Source organism: Nematolebias whitei, chromosome 15 (genome assembly GCF_014905685.2).
Source record: "Nematolebias whitei isolate Nwh7 chromosome 15, NemWhi1, whole genome shotgun sequence".
Taxonomy (NCBI): domain Eukaryota; kingdom Metazoa; phylum Chordata; class Actinopteri; order Cyprinodontiformes; family Rivulidae; genus Nematolebias; species Nematolebias whitei.
Window position 1 is genome coordinate 5,852,165 of NC_056512.1, and position 25,194 is coordinate 5,877,358.

The 25,194-nt window shown below is 46.6% G+C and overlaps 1 protein-coding gene across 1 annotated transcript in view; it reads right to left on the reverse strand.

Annotated features, from left to right (window-relative positions):
- fbxl16 (F-box and leucine-rich repeat protein 16) overlaps window positions 1–25,194 on the reverse strand; it is a 103,995-nt gene that overhangs the window by 31,859 nt on the left and 46,942 nt on the right. The window contains exon 4 of the mRNA XM_037688790.1: window positions 9,573–9,838. Coding sequence (XP_037544718.1) covers window positions 9,573–9,838 — 266 coding nt within the window. The remainder of the gene's footprint in view (window positions 1–9,572; window positions 9,839–25,194) is intronic.

Consider the following 25,194-nt stretch of genomic DNA (forward strand, 5'->3'; position numbering starts at 1 on the left):
CTTTGTCGGTTAGATCCGCTCCTGCTGTTTTTGATCTTTGTCGGTTAGATCCGCTCCTGCTGTTTTTGATCTTTGTCGGTTAGATCCGCTCCTGCTGTTTTGGTCATTTACCATGCGGTAATCGCTTTTAAGTTTCTTTAGTTTTTCACGGCATTGCTTCGGTGTACGATGGTAGCCCTGGGAAATCATCTGCTCCAACCACTCTTTAAATGTCTTCTTGTTGCGGGTCGATCCATCCAGCTCCCTCTGAATGTTTTCCTCGCCCACCAAGCACAAAAACGCCTGCACTTCTGTGTTGGACCATGGTGTTGACATTATTATTATTTATATATATATTCAAACATAAGTCCTGTAGATCCTGTGACTTGAGAGTTTTTGTGGGCTGGAGAGAAAATGGCAGATTGTGGAAAGTTTTCAGTTTCAGTGACTCCTCCCCCGACCAATCAGTGACTGACAGTGTTTTTCTGACGTCACGTTTTAGTACCTACTCGTTCGGGTTAAAACCACAGAGCCAAGGGTCCTGAAAATTAGGGAGAGGTTCTACGTACCGTTACTAATGGAAAAGCCTCGGAACCAAGCTGAGTCGGTCCATTCGGGCCGTACCGTTACTAATGAAAAAGGGGCATAAGTATAATGGTGCAATCCCAGACTTGTGTGTCAGATGTGGAGAGGAGAAGGGGGCATTCTTCCATTGTGTCTGGAAATGCAATAACGTTCAACAATTCTGGAGGGACATTAAACAAGCTTTAGAGACCATACTAGGTATAAAACTAGATATTGACTTTAAACTGTTCATTCTAGGTTTATATCATGATAGACGTCATATGTCCAGAAAAATAATCACTGTCATGGCTTTTTGTTTACTGCTTGCAAAAAGAGTCATAGCACTCTTATTAAAGAGTACCAGTAAACCAAAATTTATTAACTGGAGTAATGAAATGTTCACAACTTTACCTATGGAAAAGATTATTTACATTATAAAGGGGAAACTATCACTATTTCAAAACATCTGGGGTCCTTTTATGGAATATATAGAGTGTGGATTTGAGGGGTGGGGAAGTGGGACAGATGAGGTGTTGTAACAGTGACCTTCTGCACTATCCTAAAATAATCTCCACTCCTTGGCAGGTTGGCTTTCTTGGACTGTGAGGTCTCAGTTTCAAATGGAGGACATTTGCAAACTGAGGTGTACCGCAAACCCACCCACACAGACCAGTATTTGCAGTTTGACTCCCATCACCCTTTGGAGCACAAGTTAGGAGTCATCAGGACTCTGTATCACAGAGCAGACAGCGTCCCCACTAGCTCAGGAGCCAGGCAGAAGGAGAAATCCCACACAAGACAGGCTCTAGAGCAATGTGGATATCCTAACTGGGCCTTCCTGAAAGCAGAGAAGAAACCCAAACAGGACTCCAGTCAGCCATCAGGTGAAAAAGGAGGAACCCAGACCCAGACCAGTGGTCATTCCGTATGTTGAGGGAGTATCAGAGAAACTGAGACGTTTATTTTCTAAACATAACGTCCCAGTGGCTTTTAAACCCCAAAATACATTACGGCAAAGACTGGTTCATCCCACAGATCCAGTCCCCCGGCACAAACAGAGTAATGTTGTGTATGCTGTTCAGTGTCAGGAGGGTGATCAGTCTTACATCGGGGAAACTAAACAGTCACTGGCCAAAAGGATGGACCAGCACAGAAGATCAACATCATCAGGCCAGGACTCTGCGGTCTATACTCATCTCCAGGCCAGCGGTCACTCTTTCAAGGATGAAGATGTTCACATCCTTGATAGAGAGGAATGATGGTTTAAGAGAGGAGTAAAGGAGGCCATCTTTGTGAAAAGAAACCGTCCATCATTAAACAGGGGTGGAGGCCTCCGGGTTCAACTGTCCCCCTCTTACAATGCTGTTATTGTTAGTTTCACTCAGCCTCCTGTGAATAGCAAGCAACCATCAGTGTGCTAATGATCCATTGTTAGATTGATCATCCTCCTTGATCATGTGAACAACTAGTTTTGGTTGTCAGCAACAAACTGATTGATCCACTATGAAAAGGTGCTATTTACAAGACTGAGCTGAATACAGCACCTCAGACTAAAGAAGTCTTTTGGATGAAAGACAAAATGTTTCTATATTTTTAGGCCCGAGCAGTGAAGTGCTGCTGAAGCGCTGCCGAAGCGCTGCCCAAGCGCTATTGTAATCACTCTGTTCATTAGGCCTGAGCAGCAATTTCTACGTCAAATGAATTGGCTTTTTGGAGGCCTAAACATATCTGAAAACTCAATAAATTTGGCGGACGAATCAGGACTGCATGAAAATTACATATTTTAAGGGTGTTGCAAAAATCGCAACAGAAACAGCTCAGCAGTGTCACCTAGAAATTCTCAAAATACCCTCTGCATTAACCTTATTTTGTTGAACAAGCATGAAATTTGGTACACTTGTCCAATTCCCCAAGATGCACAGAATACCCTCTGGCACTAACACTGTAAGATAAACAGGAGGTCGTCCATTTTGTATCGAGGTCCCAAATTTCACACCTTTTTTGAGGTTTACAGCCTGCACATTTGAACAATCTCCTCCTAGGGATTTTGCTCAATCGGTTTCAAACTTGAGGATTTGGTTCATAAGACATGTGGAACGAAAAGTTATATCAAAACGGAGTGTTTTCGATCATGATGAAAGGGTGGGACCATACCTCACAGTTTGACATCTCGCCATGAAAAACGAAACGCTAATAGCTCCTTCACAAAAACTGTCTGAGACATCAAACTTTCAGTGATTGTTCCACATCTGCTCCCCTGCAAGACTGAAAGGTCAAATCATGACATCACTTAAGCCATGCCCAATGAGAACAGGAAGTGGAAAGTTTTACGTTGAACGGTCCCTATCTGACTCCTGTTACCTGATCAGCATAATAGTGTGTACAGTGACCGAAGATATGTTCGTGTAACTTGCTTTCCAACACTGACAGTTTTTGGTGGAGCATGTGGGTGTTGCTGCGTGGCAAAGTAAGACTTAACGCCATGGCCATACGTTTGGCTCTAAATTCCACAGATTTGAGCCGAGTTGCACCAAAATCAGTATGATCGATCATTGTCCACCCCGTGAACAGGAATCTATGTTAAGTGGCCAATAGCCTCCACAGCGCCCCCTAGAATATTTTTAAACTGGAGCCCCAAGCCATTTTTGACCGATAATTCTGAAACTCAGTGTACATATGTACATGAGCGGCTGTGGCTGAGTGGTTAGAGCAGTCGTCCTCCAATGCGAGATTTGGGGGTTCGAATCCACCAGCAGTCATATGTCGAAGTGTCCCTGGGCAAGACACTGAAACCCTCATAGCCTCTGATGTGTATGAATGTGATCTAAAGCACTGATTAGTCTCATTAGAATGATTTGTTCAGTTAGCTTTGTAGAGATCTAGTAGAGTGCTGTATGAATGGGTAAATGAGGACACAGATTGTAGTAAAGTGCTTTGAGTATCTTGAAATAAGATAGAAAGGCGCTATATAAGTACAGTCCATTTACCATATTGTAATGAACTAGACCGCCAACATCAATCTGTCTCTGAAGACCTTCAGGGGACAGGAACTGTTATTTTATTGATTTGAATCCAGAAATACAAATTATCTCATCAAGAGACTATTTAATTGTATCCTGAATTAATCAATTGAAAGAACACTCTTCTTTTTTTATTATCATTACTATTTTACAATATCTTGATAATCAAAAGTGTGTTTAGTTCATACCATTTCTAATGTTGAAGTAAACCACTCATTTAAATCAACTGTGAAACAGTATTAATGATTTTTAAACCTCATTAGACTTAGATCATACAAGTTAAATGTCTATTTACAAAGTAAGTGTGCATTTTAATCTTCTGTCTGAATGAGGAGTGGATTTGAGGTCGGTCAAAAGTCAGAGAACAAGTTATGAGAACGAAGTGCCTTGTTTTAAAACCCTCAGACAGTAAATAAGGAACTGGCTGGCACCTGCGAGTCTCACTTCTTCAAAATATTTTCCTGTCTGTACTAATCATTCTTAAAAATATTTCTGCTGTCTGTTGACTTCTAATAACCCTCTGACATCACAAAAACTCCACTCCTGCTGGTTGTGCTAACCAATCAGGAAGTACCAAATAACAGGAAGTGGATATCCTTTAAAAGCCAACACTTCTTGGAACTATTCAGTCTTACGAGTCTTCCTGGAACTTTCAGTCTAGGATGAGACTCAGTCTTACTGGAAGACTCAGTCTTACTGGAAGACTCAGTCTTACGGCGAGTCGTACAGGAACCTTCAGTTCTTACTGAAAGTCTGTTTGGAGTTCTGGCTGGGACTGCAGTCTTGCTGGAGTCTTACAGCTGAACTAAATAGCTGATGAATTGGACCATGTGCCAAGGGTCCCTCCATTTCAGCGGAGTCACAGCATGCCTCGCTGTGAACTCACCCCGAGCATTAAATGCTCTCAACTTCTAAGGAAGCTTATTCTGTTGAACGGAGTACCGTCACTACTTCAGACGATTACCAGCCACTCTGACCGGAGACACTGAAAAGGGAGCGTGAAATGGACCTCTGTACCGGAGCTGATTTATCTTTGGCAAAGGTAAAGAGTCGTCACACCCTGAGTGTACCGAGGGCTGAGCTGTGGTCGAAAGAAGGGTGCCATTTCTGGTCAACACATCTTCCTTCATCCATCTAAATCCTCCCCTTTAAACTTATTTACTCCTTCTCTTTAAACTTCTATTCGCCAGTAAATCAAGTTAAGTGCCTTCAGAGATGAATTATTCTCCATCAGTAATCCTCTGTTGTCTTGTTATTTGAACTTGCTAAGTTTATTAATCAGAAACAGATCAGAAAATCAATGTGTACATGTTTGATGTAAAATTTTGATTCTGTTAAATAAATGACCGCATTTATTCTGATGGGTCAAAGATAAATTATGTCTCATTGTCACTAATTATACACTCCACTCTCAAGTTATCTTGGTCACGTGGCAGAAATTTAACTCGAAAAAGAAAGAATCCGTTGTTAATTAAACAATTAATATTCTTTGTGCTTGAACTAGCTTTAAGAATAATTAATTAAGTAGTGTGTCCTCAGCGAAAGCTGTCCTGTCATACTACAATATGTATCTTCCCAGGACCTATGAAAAAGTCTCTTGGAGCCCTGGTCCAAACTCAACAGGAAGTTGGCCATTTTGGTTCAAAGGGTCATTTTAGGGCATTTTTCAATTTTCATACATGACAAATTTTAACATACTCCTCCTTTTTTCTCTCTCTCTCTTTGTCCTCCGGTCGAACCAGACGTATCTCCCTGTCTCCCCCCCACCCCCCACCCCCACCCGCTTCCCTGCTGCACTCTTTTGGCCTGTGAACCATTAAAAAGCCTCTTTTTTGTTTTTTTTCTGCATACCTCTTAATTCGAAGGTTCAGCTGGTCTCTCAACAAAATTGATCAACTTCTCCTGACAGGAGTCATGGCATAAGGAGGACACTCTTACTTCCATGGAAACAAATTGGATTCATGATGACAACTGGTTATTTTGCTGTTTGGCTAGTGAATTTTGGATTGTCTATAAATTTGTGTGGATGTGTCAAATCTTGACAGCGCTCAGACTGAATTTGTGGAGCTGCAGCAGGGAGCTGGAGCAGGCTGTTATCAGGACTGCGGACTCTATATCAGCACACATGAAGGGGTAATAATCTTGGAGGAGCTGTGAGCTCGACTTTTGGTGTAAAGGGTCAATTCAGCTATTTTGGAATTCCATCAGAAGAATACACACTAGGGAGACTTTAAAAAGGTAGAAACAACAATTTCACGAGTTCTGCCTGACCCAACTGTGGCCTTGACGCCAAACTTATCTCAACTCCTCCTGGAATGTTTTGAAAACAACAAAGATGCTTTGACTTTCTCCTCACCCCTCCCTTCCACAAGGCCGTGGACATGTGACAGAACCTCAACTGAGCTGATGATGAACGTCACCTCTTATCTGGACAATGGCTGGGGGGGGGGGGCTCTGGATTATGCTACAACTTTCCCTTAAAAATTCAATGTCTTCACCGGACTATATGTACATGTATAACATCTATTTATGTTGCTTTGCTGTGTTAGTTTTTCTTTTTTGATACAGCAAATCGTGCCCTGTCTAGGACACGGCGTGAGGGATCTTTTATTTATACTGTCTCTCCTCATGTTTTCTTCCCTTTCCTCATCTAAGCAAAATATTATTCTGAATAAGAATAAGAGGGCCACGGATAATGGGAGAATGCTCAATCCACAATGCTCTCTAAAATAGTTATTGAATAAGTGTTTACTTCTATCCATCCATCCATCCATCCATTTTCTTCCACTTATCCGGGGTCAGGTCGCGGGGGTAGCAGCCTGAGTAGGGAGGCCCAGACTTCCCTCTCCCCAGCCACTTGGGCCAGCTCTTCCGGGGGAATCCCGAGGCATTCCCAGGACAGCCGAGAAATATAGTCCCTCCAGCGTGTCCTGGGTCTTCCTCTGGGCATCCTTCCGGTGGGACGTGTCCGGAACACCTCACCAGGGAGGCGTCCAGAAGGCATCCTAAACAGATGCCCAAGCCACCTTAACTGGCTCCTCTCAATGTGGAGAAGCAGTGGCTCTACTCTGAGTCCCTCCTGGATGATCGAGCTTCTCACCCTATCTCTAAGGGAGAGCCCAGACACCCTGCTGAGAAAACTCATTTCGGCCGCTTGTATCCGAGATCTCATTCTTTCGGTCACAACCCAAAGCTCGTGACCATAGATGAGGGTAGGAACGTAGATCGATCAGTAAATTGAGAGCTTCGCCTTTTGACTCAGCTCTCTCTTCACCATGACAGACCTGTACAGCGCCTGCTTCACTGCAGATGCTGCACCTATCCGCCTATCGATCTCACGCTCCATTTTTCCCTCATTTGTGAACAAGACCCCAAGATACTTGAACTCCTCCACTTGGGGTAGGACCTCCTCCCTGACCCAGAGAGGGCACTATACCCTTTTCCGGCTCAAGGCCATGACCTCGGATTTGGAGGAACCGATCTTCATCCTGGCCGCATCGCATTCGGCTGCAAACCGCTTCAGCGAAAGCTGTAGATAACGATCTGATGAAGCCAATATGACCACATCATCTGCAAAAAGCAGAGACGCAATCCTAAGGCCACCAAAACGGATCCCCTCAACACCTTGGCTGTGCCTAGAAATTCTGTCCATAAAAGTTATGAACAGAATCAGTGACAAAGGGCAACCTTGGCGGACACCAACTCTCACCGGGAACAAGCCCGACTTGCTGCCAGTGATGTGGACCAGGCTCTGACACTGGTCATACAGGGACCTAACAGCCCGTATCAAAGGGCCCGGTACCCCATACTCCCAGAGTACCCCCCACAGGGTTCCCTGAGGGATGTGGTCGAACACCTTCTCCAAGACAACAAAGCACATGTAGACCGGTTGGGCAAACTCCGACGCACCCTCCAGGACCCTGCTGAGAGTGTAGAGCTGGTCCAGTGTTCCACGGCCAGGACGAAAACCGCACTGCTTCTCCTGAATCCGAGGTTCGACTATCCGACGGACCCTCCTCTCCAGAACCCCCGAATAGACCTTACCAGGGAGGCTTAAGAACGTGATTCCCCTGTAGTTGGAACACACTCTACGGTCCCCCTTTTTGAATAGGGGGACCACCGCCCCGGTCTGCCAATCCAGGGGAACTTCCCCCGATGTTCACGCAATATTGCAGAGTCGCGTAAGCCAACACAACCCTGCAACATCCAGAGCCTTAAGGAACTCCGGGCGAATCTCATCCACCCCTGGGGCCCTGCCACTGAGGAGCTTTTTAACCACCTCGGTGACTTCAGCACCAGAGATTGGAGGGCCCGACTCAGAGACCCCAGGCTCCGCTTCCTCAGTGGAAGACGTGCCGGTGGGATTGAGGAGGTCTTCAAAGTATTCTGCCCACCGACCCACAGCATCCCAAGTTGAGGTCAACAGCACACCACTCCCACTATAAACAGTGTTGGTGGCGTACCGCTTTCTACCCCTGAGACGCCGGATGGTGGATCAGAATTGCCTCGAAGCCATACGGAAGTCATTCTCCATGGCCTCTCCAAACTCCTCCCATGCCTGAGTTTTTGCCTCAGCAACCACCCAAACCACATGTTGCTTGGACTGTCAGTACCCATCAGCTGCTTCCTGGGTCCCACAGGCCAATAAGGCCCAATAGGACTCCTTCTTTAGCCTGACAGCATCCCTCACCGACGGTGTCCACCATCGGGTTCGAGGGTTGCCACCGCGACAGGCACCAAAAACATTGCGGCCGCAGCTCCAGTAAGCCGCCTCGACAATAGAGGCACGAAACATGGTCCACTCAGACTCAATGTCCCCCACCTCCCTCGGAACATGTTTGAAGTTCTCCCGGAGGTGGGAGTTAAAACTCCGTCTCACAGGAGACTCTGCCAGACGTTCCCAAAAAACACTCACATCACGTTTGGGTCTGCCAGGTCTGACCGGCATCCTCCCCCACCATCGGAGCCAACTCACCACCAGGTAGTGATCAGTGGACAGCTCGGCCCCTCTCTTCACCCGAGTGTCCAAGACATGTGGCTGCAGATGAGATGAGACGATGACAAAGTCGATCATCGAACTGCGGCCTAGGGTGTCCTGGTGCCAAGAGCACATATGGACACTTCTATGCTTGAACAAGGTGTTCGTTATTGACAATCCATGATGAGCACAGAAGTCCAACAACAGAACACCACTCTGGTTCAGATCAGGGGGGCCGTTCCTCCCAACCACACTCCTCCAGGTCTCACTGTCATTGCCCCCGCGAGCATTGAAGTCCCCCAGCAGAACAAGGGAGTCCCCAGAAGGTGCACTTTCCAGTACCCCCTCCAAGGACTCCAGAAAGGGTGGATAATCTGAACTGCTGTTTGGTGCATAAGCACAAACGACAGTCAGAACCCGTCCCCCCACACATAGACGGAGGGAAGCCACCCTCTCATTCACCGGGGTGAACCCCAACACACAGGCACCAAGTTGGGGGGCAATAAGTATGCCCACTCCTGCTCGGCGCCTCTCACCTGGGCCAACTTCAGAGTGGAAGAGTGTCCAACCCCTCTCAAGGAAACTGGTTCCAGAGCCAGAGCCAGAGCCATGCGTCAAGGTGAGTCTAACCTCTCAACCACACACAGCAGCTCATGCTCCTTCCCCACCAGAGAGGTGACATTCCACGTCCCAGTAGCCAGCTTCTGTAGCCGAGGATCAGACTGCCGGGGTCCCCGTCCTCGACCACCATCCATCCCACATTGCACACGACCCCTTTGGCCCCTCCCACAGGTGGTGAGCCCATGGGAAGGGGGACCCACATCTCCTCTTTGGGCTATACCCAGCTGAGCTCCATGGGTAAAAGCCCGGCCACCAGGCGCTCGCCAGCGTGCCCCACCTCCAGGCCCGGCTCCAGAGTGCGGCTCCAGTGACCCACGGCCGAGCAAGGGAACACGGTTTCCATCCATTTTTCTCATCATAAGGGATATCTGGGTATCTTTCTCAAAATTTAAATCACAAGCAGCACTGACCTGTCGAGCACCAACTCCTCCAGCTTGTGCAGATCACAAGCAATGTACTCCAGAGCCATGTCTGTGATCCGGGGGCACCAGGACAAGTCCAGGCTGCGCAGCTTTCGGAGGTTTTCAGCAACCAGCTCCACACCATCGTCAGTGATCTTCGAGCAGCCAGAGAGGCTAAGGGCAGTCAGGTTTGGAAGGCTGTGAACCATGTTCACTACTCCATGATTGGTGATCTCCCAGCAGGAGTGAAGCCGGAGGGTGTGGGTGGTGTAGCCCTGTGAACACATGTTAGTAATGTTCAAGTTTTCAACTTTATTGAATGGACATATGGTGAAGATGGAGGTTGAGATAATAGAATAAAATATGTCAACACAAAAATAAACTAATTTATTAATAAACCCAAACAACCAGCTAGTGATGATGCTAAAGAGAAGAAATGCTGAATTAACTGCCTTTTACTAAAACCAAAACTCTTCACTTTGGTAATTTCTGCCTTTTAAACAACTCAAGTGTTTGCACACACAAGCATGAAGTTGAAAAAACAATTAAAAAAGATTTGTTTTAAATTGTTGCTTTATCTGAGTACACACCCACTAAATATATAGCAAAGTTTTATTAAAACTGTGTTGGAGAACATAAAAAATTTGTCTATGTACTGGTACAAGAGTATCCTGATACCAAACGCCCTCAGCAGGGACAGCACTGCTTCCACACACTTGCTGAATATCCACAGTTCTAACAAAAGCTGGAATGAGATGGTTTGAAACTCGTGGGATTTGCCCTGATCAGCAAACCTGAGAAATTTCCTGTGTGGTGCATGAATGGCAATGTGAAAATGAGTATCCTCCAGATCAGTGGTTACAAATCAAACTGCTGGATGGATGGAGTGACAGCGTGTTCTGTGTGGTAACATTCTGAAGATACAGTGCATTCAGAAATACAGCACTTCACTTTTTCCACATTTTGTTAAGTTACAGCCTTGTTCCAAACTGTATTAAATAAATTTATTTCCTCAAATTTCTACACACAATACCCCATTATGACAATGTGAAAACATTTATTTAGATTTTTGCAAATTTATTAAAAATAAAAAAACTTAGAAATCATATTTACATAAGTATTCACAGCCTTTGCAATGAAGGTCTAAATTGAGCTTCGATACAGACTGTTTCCACTGATTATCCTTGAGATGTATCTACAACTTAAATGGAGTCCACCTGTGGTAAATTCATCTGATTGGACTTGATTTGGAAACACACACGTCTATAGAAGGTCCCACAGTTGACAGTGCATGTCAGAGTGCAAACACCAAGCATGAAGTCGAAGAAATTATCGGTATCTGTAGACCTCCGAGATAGAATTGTCTTGAGGCACAAATCCTTTTTCTGTTGATTTGAAGGTCCCAATGAGCACAGTGGCCTCCGTCATTCATAAATGGAAGAAATTTGGAACCACCAAGACTCTTCCTAGATCTGGTCGGCCATCTAAACTGAGTGATTAGGGGAGAAGGGCCTTATTCAGGAAGATGACCAAGAACCCAATGGTCACTCTGTCAGAGCTCAAGCATTCCTCTGTAGAGAGAGGAGAAGCATCCAGAAGGACAATAATCTCTGCAGCAATCCAGCAATCAGGCCTATATGGTAGAGTGGCCAGACAAAATCCACTCCTTAATAAAATAAACATGGAAGCCCGTCTGGAGTTTGACAAAAGACACATAAAGGACTATCAGACAATGAAAAACTAAATTCTCTGGTCTGATGAGACAAAGATTGAACTCTTTGGTGTGAATGCCAGGTGTCATGTTTGGAGGAAACCAGCTCCTCACCAGGTCAATACCATCCCTACAGTGAAGCATGGTGATGGCACCATCATGCTATAGTGATGCTTTTCAGAAGCAGGAACTGGCAGACTAGTCAGAATGGAGGGAAAGATTAATGCATCAATGCACAGAGACATCCTGGATGAAAACCTGCTCCAGAGCACTCTTGACCTCAAACTGGGCTCATTTTTCAGCAGGACAATGACCCAAAGCACATGACCAAGATCTCAAAGGAGGGCCTTCAGGACCATTCTGTGAAGGTCCTGGAGGGGCCAAGACAGAGTCCAGACTTGTATCTGATCAAACATCTCTGGAGATATCTAAAAATGGCTGCACAAACATCTCCCACCCAACCTGATGGAGCTTGAGAAGTACTGCAAAGAACAATGGGACAAACTGTCTAAAGATAGGTGTGCTCAGCTTAAAGCATCATATTCAAAAAGACTGGAGGCTGTAGCTGCTGCCAAAGGTGGATCAACAATGTATTAAACAAAGGTTGTGAATACTTATGTAAATGTGATTTCCTAGTTTTCTATTTTTAATAAATTTGAAGGAAAGAAAAACTCAAAAATATTTTTCATATTGTCATAATGGGTTATTGTGTGTAGAATTTTCAATTCAATTCAATTCAGTTTATTTATATAGTGCCAAATCACAACAAAGTTGTCTCAGGGCACTTTACAGGAACATTCACATACATAAAAGCCAATTAGTAAAGTTCTCTATCTAAGGAATCCAGCAGACAAGTTGAATCTTGGCTTCGTTGCAGTCTCCCATCCTGAGCAAGCACAGTGGCAACAGTGGAAAGAAAAAAATCCCTTTTAAAAGGAAGAAACCTCCAGCAGAACCAGGCTCAGGACAAGAGGCCATCTGCTTTGACCAGCTGAGGTCAGAGATGAATTCTGTACAATTTGGAACACGGCTGTAACATAACAAAATGTGGAAAAAGTGAAGCAGTGTGAATACTTTCCTGATGCACTGTATAATCTGTGTAAATGTCAGTTTAACACAATCAGTCTAATATGGGGCAGAGGGATGAACCATCTTTCTTTGGGATCAGACAATAGTGAGAATAGAGTGAGGTGGTGAGCTTCCTTGTTCCGTATTCCTCTAATCACTTGTTTGCTTAAAAGAAAAGTAATCTCATCCTCCAGAATGTGTGCTGAATCTGAAGTCTGTAATCGCAAGAAAATGTGGTCAGAACCTGTGGTGGAACTGTGCATGAGCACCATTTTTCCTCTCGCACCGAGAGCAGTCCTTCTGTATTGCCGCAAGGTAATGTCACTCCCGTGTCGCTGCTGTGCTCCACTTTTTGTCTCTGAAAGAGCACGAGCACCCTCTGTTGGGCACAAGCTTTGATAAACCTAAAAAAGCATGCATGAGCATGCATCAGAAGCTTTGATAAAGTTTTCTCTTGTTGTTTATCTTTGCCCTTAACAACATGTCTGGCTGCAGGAATGAATTCTCTGTTTTTATTGTTTCCCCCTGAACAAACTGTAGCATATTGGGGCACTGGTGAGCATTTGGTGAAACTGAAGGAGCGCTGTTGAGTGTGTAATGGCTGCACATTCAGTGCTTGAATGCCCAGAGGACCAGACTTAACTTTTTTAGATTTTTCTACCTGGATTATTGAACATGCATCAGGATATTCAGTGCTTGGTGACAGTGTTTTCTGCCTCACAGTCTCCTCTCTCTGAACATGAGAGGGCTGAACAAACAACACCCCTGCGCTGAACAGGGAACTACAAGAGTATGTGAACACTGGCAGAGATGGGATCTTCCTTCTTCTGCCAATTTTCTTCTTTTCACTGGAGGGGGAAAAGTTGTAGGTGCTAGGATCTCCACTTTTTCTTGGTAGGATGGGTTTTTCCTAGTGGGCACTGCTGCAAAGGAGTGCTCTAAGGTCTTAAGATTCTCTTCCTTATTTTGTTGGTTTGGGTGACCAACTGCTTGTCTGGGTGCATGTTTTTTTCTCTCTCTCAAGCTCTCAAAAGAGGTGCATGCTTCCCGCTCCCTGTTTCCCTCTTGCTTTTTAAAAAATTATTATTATTATTTGCTCTCTGTCTGTGTATCGGAGCAGCTCCTATTTTTTTTTACACATCTCCCGAAATGGAAACTACTGTTTTGGATCTGATCAACTGAACTTCCGACATATATTACAAATTCTTTTCAACAAAACGACAGGGTCCTGGAGAACCCTCATCTGCTCAGACGAGGCGCATGCAGCTAGATATATCTCTGGGGGGATGTGTCTACCTCTGCTATTGACCAAGGATGCTGAAGTTGCCAATAACTGGATTTATGATAACAGGTTTCCTGTGTTTGGAATAGTCTGGATCCTGCCTTATCAACATACAAAGAAGACGGCTGCAGCTAATTTGGACCTCAACAAGCTGCTGTCTAAGTGAAAGTCTGGTTTGTGCTGGAGGACTCAAAATCAGCTGATTTACGAGCAAAACCGTAAGTTGGAAATGATTTGAATCGCATGCCACCTGCGGCTTTGGGACTTGCCAGCATGAACAAACCATCTTGAAGAGGCTCATAAGCACGGACCAGTGGAATGCACTCTAATCTGGACATTTAAGACCTAGGAAGTTATCAGTACAGACTCAAGGCTGACGGAAAAATAGTCTGCCTGAATAAATCAACAATGTGGTTATCTGAATCTCTCCCCAGCTGGCCATGAAACAGGCCAATATCAATTTCTCCTGGGAAATGTGTAAACTAAGGCAAAGCTTTGTCTTTCGCAACACCCCTCCCTCCCCATCCCCCTTCTGTGGAGTCTTAATAGAATTGTGCCGGCTGACCATCATCTTATCAGGACAATGGACTATCTAAGGCTTCATGGACCACCTTGTTTGTAAATGCATATGTACTTGTTCATAAATGTGCTTTTGGCTGGCAGTTTTTTTATGTCTTAAATCTTGCCCTATAAGGACAAGGTGTGAAGAGGTCTTTTTGGTAATGCCACTACCTCTCTCCTCATGGCTTTGTCCCTTTTTCTATTTAAAAATATTATTCTTAATAAGAATAAGAGGGCCGCGCTTTATAGCAGCAGCTTTGTGCACTCCGTCCATCTTTCGGATGACTACGTATATGTTCTCGTTGTATCTCAGTGCAATAATAATAAAGCTTATTCTGATTCTGATTAGTGCCACCCTGCCATCCCCTTGCTGCTGTAGCAGACAATGGAAACCTGGGTCTCGGTCCCTCACAGGATGGTACCGGTAATTAGATTTGCGCAACAAGCAGAGGTTAAAGGCGCCCCTCTTCTGTTTCCTAAGGGTGCTTCTCTCTCTCATCTTCTCCAAGGCTAGATCAAAAATACATTTGGTCTGGTTGTAGATTGTGCCCATAACCGTTACCTTCTGGGAGTCCCCATAGTCTGGAAGGTTAAGTCACAGGGCCCTTTCACCTGCAACAGCAAGCCTCATGATGTGACCACTGCCCTGGACAATTCCTCTGTATGGGCATAGGATGAGATCATTTACCACACAGATTTCATCCTACAATGCAGGGTTAGGTGACCCCAAGTCCAACTGGCGGTCCATCTCCTTCAGGATTTCAGCTTGATACACTGACAAAAATGTGACTGAATTGAAAGAACAAACAGGCTGTCCTGCATATGTATACATTCTCTGATAAATCAACGTGGTGAGGTGATTTGATTTAGCAAGAGAAAGGAATAATAGTGTAGTGGCTGGAGGTGGTGGCCTTTATGCTGTGACATGAACATGAACTAGCTTACCAAAGCTGTCTCTTGGGACATGGAAGCTAACCTCTCTGGTGGAAAAGGAGCCTGAGCTTTTCCGTGAGGTTGACAGGTACTGACTAAATATAGCTGGGCTCACCTCGACACACAGCGTGGGCTCAGGTAGCAATCTCCTTGAGTGGGACTGGACCTTATTCCACTCTGGATTTGCATACAGTGAGATATGTCAAGCTGGTGTGGGTCTACTCTTAGATCCCCAACTAGGTGCCTGTGCATTGGAATTTTACCCTGTAGAAGAGAGGGTAGTTTTCCTGTGCCTTAGGGTGTGGGGGACAGGCTCTGATGGTTGTTTGTGTGCACCAAACAGCAGTTCAGAGTATCTGGCCTTCTTGGAGTCCTTAGCAAGGGTGCTGGAAGGTGCTCCAGCTGGGGACTCCTTTGTTCTGCTGGGGGACTTCAATGCCCACATGGGTAAATGACAGTGTGACCTGGAGGGGCAAGATTGGGAGGAACAGCCTCTCTGATCTGTACATGAGCAGTGCTCTGTTATTGGACTTCTGTGCTAGTCATGGTGTGTCTATCACAAACACCATGTTCAAACATAAGGGTGTCCATAAGTGCACATGGTAGCAGAATGCCACAGGTCATAGATCAATAATTTATTTTGTAGTTGAGTCACCTGATTTATAGCCATTTGGTATGGACACTCGGGTGAAGAGAGGAACAGAGTAGTCATCTGATCACTGCCTGGTAGTGAAGTGTATATGATGGTAGGGGAAGATGCTGGACAGACCCAGTAAACCAAAAGGTGAGGTGAGGGTTTGGTAGGAATGCCTGGCAGAAGAACCCATACGAAACATCTTCCACTCATAGCTCCAGGAGAGCTTTAACCACATCCCAGCTGGAGGGGGAGGGGCAACATTGGGTCTGAGTAGGCCATGTTCCATGCCTCACGTGTTGAGGTGGCTGCCTTGAGCTGTGGTTGCAAGATTGTCTATGCTTTTTGTGGTGTCCATTCTTAAACTTGGTAGTGGGCAACCTAGGTTAGGAAGGCTGTCAAGCTGAAAAAGGAGTCCTATCAGGTCTTGTTGGCTGGTGGCAGCTGAGGAGTACCAGAAGGACAAGCAGGCAGCAGCCTTGACTGTTGCTGAGGCAAAACCTTGCATGTGGGAAGAGTTTGACGAGACCTTGGATAGAGACTCTAGTTTGGCTCTTAAGAGATTCTGGCAAACCATCACGTGGCTGAGGAGACAAAACATCAGGGGCAGTGCCACTAGGTAGGTGTGTTTGTTCCATCTGAAGTCCACAACCATCTCCTTCATCTTCTTCACATTCATGTGAAGGTTGTTTTTCCTGCACCAGCTGTCCAGGTGTTCCTCCTCCTGCCTATAGCTGGACTCGTCATTGTTTGTGATGCATCCAACCACCACTGTATCGTCTATGAACTTTACAATATGACAGCCTGGATGGGTAGGTGTACAGTCATACGTGAGCAGAGTTAACAGGAGAGGGCTCAGCACACAGCCCTCAGGGGAGCCAGTGCTGAGGGTTATGGTGGAGGAGGAGAAATTGTGCATCCTCACAGACTGTTTAAGAAGTCCAGGACCCAGCTTAGTCCTAGTGTGAGTAGTTTGCCCTTCAGGATCTAGGGGAATCATGGTATTGAAAGAAGACTTGAAGTCCACAAAGAGCATACAAACATAGGAGTCCTTCTTCTCCAGGTGGGTGAGAGTAGTGTGGACCACAGAGGAGATGGTGTCCTCTGTTTATCGATTCTCACGGTATGCGTACTGGTGAGGGTCCTTGCTGATGTTGATGGTTGTTTTGATGCGGGTCATGACCAGATTTTCCAAGCATTTAGTGGCTATCGGGGTGAGGGCTACTGGCCAGTAGTCATTCAGACCAATCACTGTAGAGCTCTTTGGGACTGGGATGATGGTGGCGGTCTTCAGGCAGGTGGGAACTGTTGCCAGGGTGAGGGAGGAGATAAGGATGTAGGCAGGCACCTCGCAGAGCTGCATATAAACCGTGGGGTACAAAGTGTGAAGAAAAAGTAGCGGCTTGTACACCGGCAATTACGGTAATAACCCACTTAAACTGTCAAGCTGTTGTGCTATTTAATCATCCATCCATCCATTTTCTTCCGCTTATACGAGGTGGGGTCACGGGGGTAGCAGCTTAAGTAGGGAGGCCCAGACTTCCCTCTCCCCAGCCACTTGGGCCAGATCCTCCAAGGGAATCCCGAGGCATTCCCAGGCCAGCTAAGAAACATAGTCTCTCCAGCATGTCCTGGGTCTTCCTCTGGGTCTCCTCCTGGTGGGACGTGTCCAGAACGCCTCACCAGGGTGGTGTCCAGGAGGAATCCTAAGCAGATGCCCGAGCCACCTCAACTGGCTACTCTCAACGTGGAGAAGCAGCAGCTCTACTCTGAGTCCCTCCCAGATGATTGAGCTTCTCACCCTATCTCTAAGGGAGAGCCCAGACAGCCTGCGGAGAAAACTCATTTCGGCCGCCTATATCCGAGATCTCGTTCTTAAGCCCCCAGTATACTGCCGCGTACATCCATATGCAGTACGCACAGGTACGCACGTACATACGCAGGGTATGTGCGTACCCCCCAGCGTACCCTCCGTGCAAAGCTCCAATTTTTACGACCGCATACGCGTATGCGGTGTCGCACAATAAACTGCCCAGCGATGGACTGTTTTGTATGTGACACCAATGTATTAAATTCCCCTTCTTCATCCCTGATCTGGCCTTTTCTTTTGTTTGTTTTTTTGCCAAGAGGCAGTGATCTCTTCCTCCTCCGTTGATGCCATGACTGAAATGGTGAGAAATGGAGGAATTTGTCACGAGCAAATTAAACTCACGTCCAGTGTGGCTGCGGGAGGGTCTGGAGATTTCCTGGTGGGCTGGTCTGATGTGTGGGCTGCAGAGCCAGCGCTCCCTGTTTTTTTTTCATTTTTTAGATCTTTTTATTAACAACATATAAACACAGAACACCGCTGCGGCTCAGGCTGCCAGCCCTCGCTTTTTTTCTTTTTTCCAACCTGTCAATCAATTTAGTAGGCGTGTCAGCAAATGACCAATCGGCGACCTCAATTTGTCCCGAAGGTAAACGCCCCTTGTCTGTGAAGCTGCTCTGCAGCTGCTCAGGGTGTACGCTGGAGTATCATGTCTGAACCCTCTGCGTACAGTGCACGCGTACGTTCGCGTGAACGGACGTACGCGGCAGTATACTGGAGCCTTTATGGTCACAATCCAAAGCTCATGACCATAGATGAGGGTAGGAACATAGATCGACCAGTAAATTGAGAGTTTTGCCTTTTGACTCAGCTCTCTTTTCACCACAACAGACCGATAAAGCGCCCGCTTCACTGCAGATGCTGCACCTATCTGCCTATCGATTTCTCGCTCCATTTTTCCCTCATTCGTAAACAAGATCCCAAGATACTTAAACTCCTCAACTTGGGGTAGGACCTCCTCTCCAACCCAGAGAGGGCACCCTACCCTTTTCTGGCTCAAGACCATGGCTTCGGACTTGGAGAAACTGATCCTCATCCTGGCCTTGTCACACTCGGCTGTGAACCGCTCCAGCAAAGCTGTAGATCATGACCTGATGAAGCCAATAGGACCATATCATCTGCAAAAAGCAGAGATGTGATCTATATGGCCATCAAAACGGATCCCCTCATCACCTTGGTTGCACCTATAAATTCTGTCCATAAACGTTATGAACAGAATCGGTGACAAAAGGCAACCTTGGCGGAGTCCAACTCTCACCGAAAATGAGTCCAACTTCTTGCCGGCAATGCAAACCAAGCTCCTACACCGGTCATACAGGGACCTAACAGCCCATATCAAAGGGCCTGATACCTCATACTCCCAGAGTACCCCCCATAGGGTTCCCAGAGGGACACGGTTGAACGCCTTCTCCAAGTCCACAAAGTACATGTAGACTGGTTGGGCAAACTCCCACGCACCCTCCAGGACCCTGCTGAGGGTATAGAGCTGGTCCAGTGTTTCGTGACCAGAACGAAAATTGCACTGCTTCTCCTGAATCTGAGATTCAACTATCAAACAGACCCTTCTCTCCAGAACCCCTGAACAGACCTTACCAGAGAGGCTTAAGAGCGTGGTTCCCCTGTAGTTGGAACTCTACGGTCCCCTTTTTTGAATATGGGGACCACCGCTCTAGTCTGCCAATCCAGGGGAAATTCTCCCGATGTCCACAAAATACTGCAGAGTCACCTAAGCCAGCACAACCCTACAACATCCAGAGCCTTAAGGAACTCCGGGAGAATCTCATCCACACCTGGGGCCCTACCACCAAGGAGCTTTTTAACCACCTCAGTACCAGATATTGGAGAACCCAACCCAAAGTCCCCAGGCTCCACTTCCTCCGTGGAAGATGTGCTGGTGGGATCGAGGAGGTCTTCGAAGTACTCCACCCACCGACCTACGACTTCTCGAGTTGAGGTCAGAAGCACATCACCCCCACTATAAACAGTGTTGGTGGTGTGCTGCTCCCCCCACCTCCCCGAGACGCCGGCTGGTAGACCATAATCGCCTTGAAGCCATACAGAAGTCATTCTCCATGGCCTCTCTGAACTCCTTCCATGCCCAATAGGAATCCTTCTTCAGCCTGACAACATCCCTCACTGTCGGTGTCCACCACCGGGTTCGAGGGTTGCCGCCGCGACAGGCACTGACAACCTTGTGGCCACAACTCTGGTAATCTGCCTCGACAATAAAATAGAATAGAAACAGCCTTTATCGTCCCACGGATGGGAAATTCAGTGTAACAACAGCAACAAATAAAAAGATTCATACAAAAAGTTCTTAATGTTAAAAACAATATATAAAGAAATAAGATAAACATTGTCAATTCAATAATAATGTGTTGGAACATTGATAAGGACAGTCTATTTACAATACAGTAGTATAGACAGAATGTGTGTTTTAGCAGAGGTCAGCATGTATTTAATCCTTATTGTGTTTGTTGGGAGCAGTGATGCTTGTACAGTCTAACAGCTGCTGGGATGAAGGATCTGCGGTAACGCTCCTTTGTACATTTAGGATGCAGTAATCTGTCACTGAAGGAGCTCTCCAGTTCAGCAACAGCTTCATGCATGGGTGGGAGATATTGTCCAGCAATGATGTTATTTTAACTAGAGTCCTTCTGTCTCTCACCACCTGCACTGGGTCGAGGGGGCATCTAAGCACAGAGCTGGCCTTCTTGATGAGCTTATCTAGCTGCTTCTTCTCAGCTGATGATAAGCTGCTGCTCCAACAGACAACACGATAGAAGATAGCTGATGCCACTACCAAGTCAAAGAAGGTCTTTAGGAGCACCCCCCGCACTCCAAAAGACCTCAGTCTCCTCAGAAGGTAGAGTCTGCTCTGTCCCTTCCTGTAAAGTGCATCAGTGTTGTGAGACCAGTCCAGTTTATTGTTCAGGTTAACACCCAGGTACTTATAAGAGTCCACTATCTCAATGTCCACTCCCTGGATGTTCACTGGGGTCAGTGAAGTGGGTCTGTTCCTATGGAAATCCACCACTAGCTCCTTAGATTTAGCAGTGTTGATTAGGAGGTGGGGCAGCACGGTGGCGCAACTGGTAGAGCTGCTGCCTCTTAGCGAGCAGGTCCTTGGTTCAAACCCTGGTCCGGGGGCCTTTCTGGGTGGAGTTTGCATGTTCTCTCCGTGCATGCGTGGGTTTTCTCCAGGTGCTCTGGTTTCCTCCCACAGACCAAAAACATGCATGTTAGGCTGATTGGTAACTCTATATTGTCCCTAGGTGTGAGTGAGGAAGTGAATGGTTGTTTTTATATCATTTGTCTCTATGTGGCCCTGTGATGGACTTGCGACCTGTCCAAGGTGTACCCTGCCCCTCACACAGTGATTGCTGGACATGGGCACAGGCGACCCCCGTGACCCAAAATGGAATAAGTGGGTAAAGATAATGGATGGATGGATGATGGATTAGGAGGTGGTTCCACTGGCACCAGTCCACAAATTCATGAGTCTGCTGTTTGTACTCATGAGTCGTCCTCACCTGTGATGAGGCCGACTATGGCAGAGTCATCAGAAAACTTTTGCAGATGGCAATGTGGGGAGTTGATGGAGAAGTCTGCAGTGTAGAGGGTGAAGAAGAACAGTGCCAGCAGAGTTCCCTGCGGGACCCCCGTACTGCAGACCAGTCTGTCAGAGATATGGCCCTGTGTCCTCACAAAATGTGGGCATCCAGTGAGGTAATCCAGTATCCACTGGGACATGTGGTGATCCACTCCTAATAACTATAATAGAGACGTAGAACATGGCCCACTTGGACTCAATGTCCCCTACCTCCCCCGGAATGTGTTTGAAGTTCTCCCAGAGGTGGGAGTTAAAGCTCCGTCTCATGGGAGACTCTGCCAGATGTTCCCAGCAGACCCTCACAATATGTTTGGGCCTGCCAGGTCTGACCTGCATACTCCCCCACCATCGGAGCCAACTCACCACCAGGTAGTGGTCAATGGACAGCTCTGCCCTGCTCTTCTCCCGAGTGTCCAAGATATACAGCTGCAGATCAGATCAGATGACAACAAAGTCAATCATTGAACTGCGACCTAGGTTGTCCTGGTGCTAAGAGCACATATGGACACCCTTATGCTTGAATATGGTGTTGGTTATGGGCATCCATGATGAGCACAGAAGTTCAACAACAACACACCACTCGGGTTCAGATCAGGGGGGCTGTTCCTCCCAACCACAACCCTCCAGGTCTCACTGTCATTGCCCATGTCAGCGTTGAAGTCCCCCAGCAGAACAAGGGAGTCCCCAAGAGGCGCACTCTCCAGTACCCCCTCCAAGGACTCCAAAAGGGTGGGTAATCTGAACTGCTGTTTGGGGCATAAGCACAAACGACAGTCAGAACCCATCCTCCAACACGTAGGCAGAGGGAGGCTACCCTCTCATTCACCGGGGTGAACCCCAATGTACAGGCACCAAGATGGGGGGCAACAAGTATGCCCACTCCTTCTAGGCACCTCTCACCAAGGGCAAATAACTCCAGAGTGGAAGAGTGTCCAAGCCCTTTCAAGGAAACTGGTTCCAGAGCCAGAGCCATGTGTCGAGGTGAGTCAAACTATTTCTTGCTGGAACCTTTCAACTTCACACACCAGCTCAGACTCCTTCCCCACCAGAGTGGTGATATTCCACGTCCAAATAGCCAGCTTCTGTAGCCGAGGATCAGACTGCCAGGGTCCCCGCCCTCGGCCACCACCCATCCCACATTGCACCCGAAACCCTTTGGCCCTTCCCACATGTGGTGAGCCCATGGGAAGGGGGACCCATGTCTCCTCTTCAGTCTGTGCCCAGCCGAGCTCCATGGGTAAAAGCCCGGCCACCAGGCGCTCGCCAGCGTTCCCCACCTCCAGGCCCGGCTCCAGAGTGGGGCCTTGGTGACCCACGTCCGGGCAAGGGAACATTGAGTCCATTCATTTGGCTCATCATAGAGGTCTTTGGGGTGCACTTTGTCTGGTCCCTCACCTAGGACCTGTCTGCCTTGGGTGACCCTACTAGGTCACCCAAGGCAGGTCACTCAAGGTCATTTTGACCGTGTGCATTCCGGCAGCTGTTTGCTCGGATCTGGCAACTCACATCTCCGCCCCTAAAAGTCCAAAGTCATTGCACATTTTTATTTTGATTATTTATTAAAAAATACAGAGAGGAGACGTTGCCCAGTCTGTGGAGTGGATATTACGGCTGCAGCAGGCGCACCAGCTTGTGCACATGTTCCTGTCCAGCGGACGCGGATCGCATGTCCCACAGGGATGAAGTGTCTTCCTCAATTTGGCAAGCCAAGTGGCCCATTAATAGCCAGACATGTGGTAAAATTGGCCCTTATTGGGCCACTTGGTTTGCCATACTTTACACACATGAGTGTCTACAGACAGTTCTACAGAGGGTGCACAACTGCTGATGTGAACTCACGCATACGTTTCAGACATAATAAATAAAAAGCTTAGCTACAGTAAAAAAAATACAATGAGAGAAATGTTTGACGTGTATTATTCACGTATCAAAACATCCATCAATTATCTTTTACCCACTTCTTCCATTTTGGGTGATGGGGATGCCGGTGCCCATGTCCAGCAATCACTGTGCGAATGGCGGCGTATACACTGGACAGGTCCCAAGTCCATCACAGGGCCACATAGAGACAAACGAGACAAACAACCATTCACTCTCTCACTCACACCTAGGGACAATTTAGAGTCACCAATCAGCCTAACATGCATGTTTTTGGTATGTGAGAGGAAACTGGAGTACACGGAGAAAATCCACGCATGCATGGAGAGAACATGCAAACTCCACCCAGAAAGGCCCCCAGACCAAGATTTGAACCAGGGACCTGCTCGCTGAGAGGCAGCAGCTCTACCAGTTGCATCACCGTGCTGCTCCTTATCAAAACAATGGTGCTAATTTGTCAAAATAACAGCAATCAAAATGTCAAAGAGACAGTCCAATTTACTTTCATAAAATAAATGGATGTGGATGGATTGTCCTTAGTTGGACAATCGAGAAGGCAGTCGTAATTGAGACTGGAGCAGCAGGAGCAACAACACCCAGGAATGAAATCAGTGGAGAAGAGTTTGACTCAAACATGAAGTGTGTGTGTGTGTGTGTGTGTGGGGGGGGGGGGGGGTGGGGGTAGGAGGCTTGACAGAGTCGGTGCTGCTCTATTCACACACAACCTGTTGTTGCTCTCTAAAATAGTAAATGAATCAAGTGTTTACAAATGTAGGTAAATGTAAATGTTTAACACCCCGCTAAAATAGGCTACACCAAAATGCAGGAAATAGCATCTACTTTATTAAAAAATTTAAGGGGGAGGAGAACTTCCAAGCTCCCTCCACTTCCTCGTTTGCCCCCCGCAATCCCCCCCCCCCCCCCTCCCACCAGCCCGCCCACTATTCTCTTTCCGGCATCCATCAGTTTACAAATTAAGGCCTGCGTTTCGCCCTTCATCAGAAGTCCTCTCCCCCGTCGACTCGGCCCAGGCAGCCACAGCCAAAGTGGTTCATGACATCAAGGTTCATGCTCAATGATCCAGGTAAAAAAATCCAACAATGTTCAGACAAGTCATCTGGACAGTTTTTTTTCTGTTGAAAGGCATTTCTCCCTTCATCTGAAGGGCTGCCTGGGAGGAGTTGATGGGGGAGAGGACGGCCCTCAGAAACCATCTTATCACCAGCAAACTGGTTGGTCCACTATAGCAGTGTGATGCTTATTGGGAAAACAGTTTGTTTGTGACTCCTCAGACTGATGAAGCCCTTTGGATGAAGGGCAAAACATCTCTCAACAAAATAAGAAACTGTCCAGATGACCTGACATTGTTGGATTTTTTTACATGGATGAATGAGCACGAACCCTGACATCTAAGCAAACACTTACTGCACCCTTTCTAAATGAGAGTTCTCAGATCTTGCTCCAGCAGGATCTGGCTCAAATCTAGCCCTGCAGTTTGCATATCGATTGTGGAATTTATCTCAGCTACAGAGAACTCCTTCTCCAACTCTTTAGCAAGATCAGAATTCATTGAAGGAAGTTTAAGATCTTTAAAAAAGTTCTCTATGTCCGATAGACTAGCTGATGACTCAGTCATATACAGTGACTAGTAAAATTTACTAAAACATATATTAATTCCAGCATTATCGTGACATGCAGCTTCCTGGTTGTTGTTTATTACTGGAATAGTTTGGTTGGCTGACTGTTGCCATAGCTGATGCGTGAGCAAGCGCCCAACCCTTTCACCATATTCATAGTAACCCTGTCTAGATTTAGAAATCAATTATTCTGTCTGCTGAGTACACAAAGTATTCAATTAAGTTTGGAGTAACAAACATTCTTTCATTAGTTCTTGTGAGGGGTAGTGGCTATGTTCTCTATCTAATTGTAATATCTCATCCGTTCATTGTCTTAACCGTACCAAACCATTCTTTTTTTTTGTTTTTATTTGCACAATAAGGAATTATTTGACTCCTCAGGTAGGCCTTCAATGCGTCGCTGACAGTACAGAGTGGCATTCCTGGTGTTCTGTTACCTTCGAGGAA